Below are 3,695 nucleotides of genomic sequence, written 5' to 3'. Positions count from 1 at the left end.
ACAACAACAACAACAACAACAACAACAACAACAACAACAACAACAACAACAACAACAACAACAACAACAACAACAGCAACAACAACAGCAACAGCAACAGCATTCGAATTAAACAATAGAGCAGAGTAAACAGCTATTACTAAAGTTTCACGGTTCGTTTGTTCGGCTATGATTAATCAACTGTCATGCTTTCCTACACATTTACCATTCACGCTCCAATGATTCTCTTACCAGACCACAATTCACGTTGTTTCTCTTGTCATACGGAGTCTAGCTTTGCATTCCTCTTTCGTTGTTACTACGGCTGACGTTGTTGTTGTTGTTGTCGCTGCTGCTGCTGCTACTGCTGCTGCACAGTTCCATTCATATTATTGCTATGCTGTATACATATTACAAATCGAATTTACTCATTGATTTCTCTCGTGTTCTGTTATTTCACGGTCAGTTACATTGTACCGTATCAATGTGTGATTCTCTCGCTCTCTCTTTCTCTCTTATCGCCTCTGTCTCCGTCTCTCTGTCTCTCTGTCTGTGTCTCTCTGTCTTTGTCTCTCTGTCTCTGTCTCTCTGTCTCTGTCTCCCTCTCTCTGTCTCTGCCTCTCTGTCATGTCTGTCTCTTCCTCTCTGTCTCTCTCCTCTCACTTTCACTTTCACTTTCTCAGTGATTGTATGTATGTGTGTATGCGTCATTGTGGCTGTTTGTGTTTGCATGTATGTGTACGTTTATGAGCGCATACGCGCGTGAGTGTGTGTGTGAGTATGTGTATGTGGTTGTAAGATTGTCTCTGTCGATATCATTCTTTCTTTCTACGTGTGCGTGCGCGCGAACACACACACATATGTATGTGTATGTGTCGGGGTGACTAATAAGTATGTCTGTATGTATGTATGTATGTTTGTATGCATGTATCAATGTGTATATATTTATATTTATATAACCAAACATACATGTCTATATACTTGTATATATATATATATATATATATATATATATATATATATATCAATGCATATATGCATGTCTGTATATTTATACAGAGGCATATATATATAGGCATAAATATATCTGTATATATGTGTGTGTATATATATATACTCAGATTCACACATATATATTTATTCACATATGTATACATAAAAGCATTAACCAGCAAGCACATGCGTTTGCATATAGTTATATGCATACATGCATGTATACACACATATATGTATATATATGCATGTGTATATATGTATATGCTCATATATACACATTTATATATAATTACATACGTATATATGTTAATATCACTATTGCTATTATTATTATTATTATTATTATTATTATTATTATTATTATTATTATTATTATTATTATTATTATTATTATTATTATTATTATTATTATTATCATTATTATTATTATTATTATTATTATTATTATTATTATTATTATTATCATCATCATTATTATTATATCGACTATTTGTCTTTTCAGGTCCGATGCAGATTTCACAAGAAAGTGCCACGGGAATGGCCAACAAGCGGCAGGAATGCGCTGGCTGCAAGAAGAAGATAACAGAACGCTATCTGCTGAAGGCGCTTGACCAGTATTGGCATGAAGATTGTCTGAAGTGTTCCTGTTGTGATTGTAGGCTTGGAGAAGTCGGCTCGACGTTATACACCAAAGCAAACCTACTCCTGTGTAGGAGAGACTATTTAAGGTACTGTCCAGGGGCCATTGTAGCTTCCAACGAAGAATAGATTCTTTACTATTTTTTTGTGTGTTTGGTTATATTGTAATGTATTTGTTGAAGTCGAAATATGAAACGTTAACCTTTATGTCTAGCCGGCATCATTATCATCATCATCATCATCACCATCATCATCATCGTCGTCGTCGTCGTCGTCGTCGTCACCGCCACGCCAGGCTATTGCCCCGTCACCACCTTCGCCTCGTTCCATGCATGATATCTTCTCTAACATTGTTACATCAACATACTTTCCATTGCTATTAATATAATTAGAACTACTATTACTACCCCCACCCTACCACCCCATCCCTACCACCACCACAACCATCATCACCACCACCACATCCTCCTCCATTAGCTCCAGCACAATAACTTCCATTGCCACCACCATGGTTCCGGGTTCAGTCCCACTGCGTGGCACCTTGGGCAAGTGTCTTCTACTATAGCCTCGGGTTGACCAAAGCCTTGTGAATAGATATGGTAGACGGAAACTGAAAAGAAGCCCGTCGTATACATGTATATATATGTGTGTGTGTCTGTTTGTGCCTGTGTTTGTCCCCCCAATATCACTTGACAACCGATGCTGGTGTGTTTACGTCCCCGTAACTTAACGGTTCGTCAAAAGTGACGGATAAAATAAGTACTAGGCTCACAAAGAATAAGTCCTGGGGTCGATTTGATCGACTAAAGGCGGCGCCCCAGCATGGCCGCAGTCAAAAGACTGAAGTAAAGAGAGGCATACATAATATATATACTTAATATACATACATACATACATACATACATTCATACATACATTCATATATACATTCATATATACATACATACATACATGCAGGCAACTCTATGTTATACAATAACGTATTCTGTTAATATTTGATTGTGGAGGCTCAATGGCCCCGTGGTTAGGACAGCGGACTCGCGGTTATAGGATCGCGGTTTCGATTCCCAGACCGGGCGTTGTGAGTATTTATTGAGCGAAAACACCTAAAACTCCACGAGGCTCCGGCAGGGGATGGTGGCGAACCCTGCTGTACTCTTTCACCGCAATTTTCTCTCACTCTTACTTCCTGTTTCTGTTGTGCCTGTAATTCAAAGGGTCAGCCTTGTCAAACTGTGTCACGCTGAATCTCAACAAAGGATGATATTAAGGGTACACGTGTCTGTGGAGTGCTCAGCCACTTTCACGTTAATTTCATGAGCAAGCTGTTCCGTTGGTCGGATCAACTGGAACCCTCGACGTCATAAGCGACGGAGTGCCAACAACATAATATTTGATTAAATTTGTCCCACATTTCCTATTCTCGCGTCAAATTTCGGTACAATATGTATAATTCTGATTTTTTTATCATTGCAGATTATTTGGGACGACAGGTTATTGTTCAGCTTGTTCCAAAATGATTCCAGCATTTGAATTAGTGATGAGAGCAAAGACAAACGTGTATCACCTTGAATGTTTTGCATGTCAACAGTGTAATCACAGGTGAGTTAATGTGGCTCCAAAATTAATGGTTCAAACCGTAGCCAGTTCGGAGAGTAGATATATTATTTGAGTACCTACGCCGAGGGAAAACTCAATGGAACAGTGTTTGAACATGGATGCTTTTAGTCTTTTATGTGTTTCAGTCATTTGACTGCGACCATGCTAGAGCACCACCTTTAGTTGAACAAATCGACCCTAGGGGACGTAAACACACCAGCATCGGTTGTCGAGCGATTACGGTGAGGACAAGCACAGACACACACACACACACGCACACATATGTGATGGGCTTCTTTCAGTTTCCACCTATCAAATCCACTCACAAGGCTTTGGTAGGCTCGAGGCTATAGCAGAAGACATTTAGCTAAGGTGAAACGCAATGGGACTGAACCCGGAACCATGTGGCTGGTAAGCAAGCTACTTACCACACAGCCGCTCCTGCGCCTATCAAAAAAAAAAAAAAAAAAAAAAAAAAAAAA

The 3,695-nt window shown here is 39.2% G+C and overlaps 1 protein-coding gene across 1 annotated transcript in view; it reads left to right on the top strand.

Annotated features, from left to right (window-relative positions):
- Window positions 1-1,471: 1,471 nt before the first annotated feature.
- Window positions 1,472-3,695, top strand: part of LOC106869919 (LIM domain only protein 3) — a 3,890-nt gene continuing 1,666 nt past the window's right edge. The window contains exons 1-2 of the mRNA XM_014915852.2: window positions 1,472-1,703; window positions 3,091-3,216. Of these exons, the coding sequence (XP_014771338.1) occupies window positions 1,483-1,703; window positions 3,091-3,216 (347 nt within the window). The 5' untranslated portion in view covers window positions 1,472-1,482. The remainder of the gene's footprint in view (window positions 1,704-3,090; window positions 3,217-3,695) is intronic.

The sequence above is a fragment of the Octopus bimaculoides genome, chromosome 11 (genome assembly GCF_001194135.2).
Source record: "Octopus bimaculoides isolate UCB-OBI-ISO-001 chromosome 11, ASM119413v2, whole genome shotgun sequence".
Classification (NCBI taxonomy): domain Eukaryota; kingdom Metazoa; phylum Mollusca; class Cephalopoda; order Octopoda; family Octopodidae; genus Octopus; species Octopus bimaculoides.
Note: the sequence above shows the minus strand (reverse complement) of the source record. Positions and strands in the feature narration are given on the sequence as shown.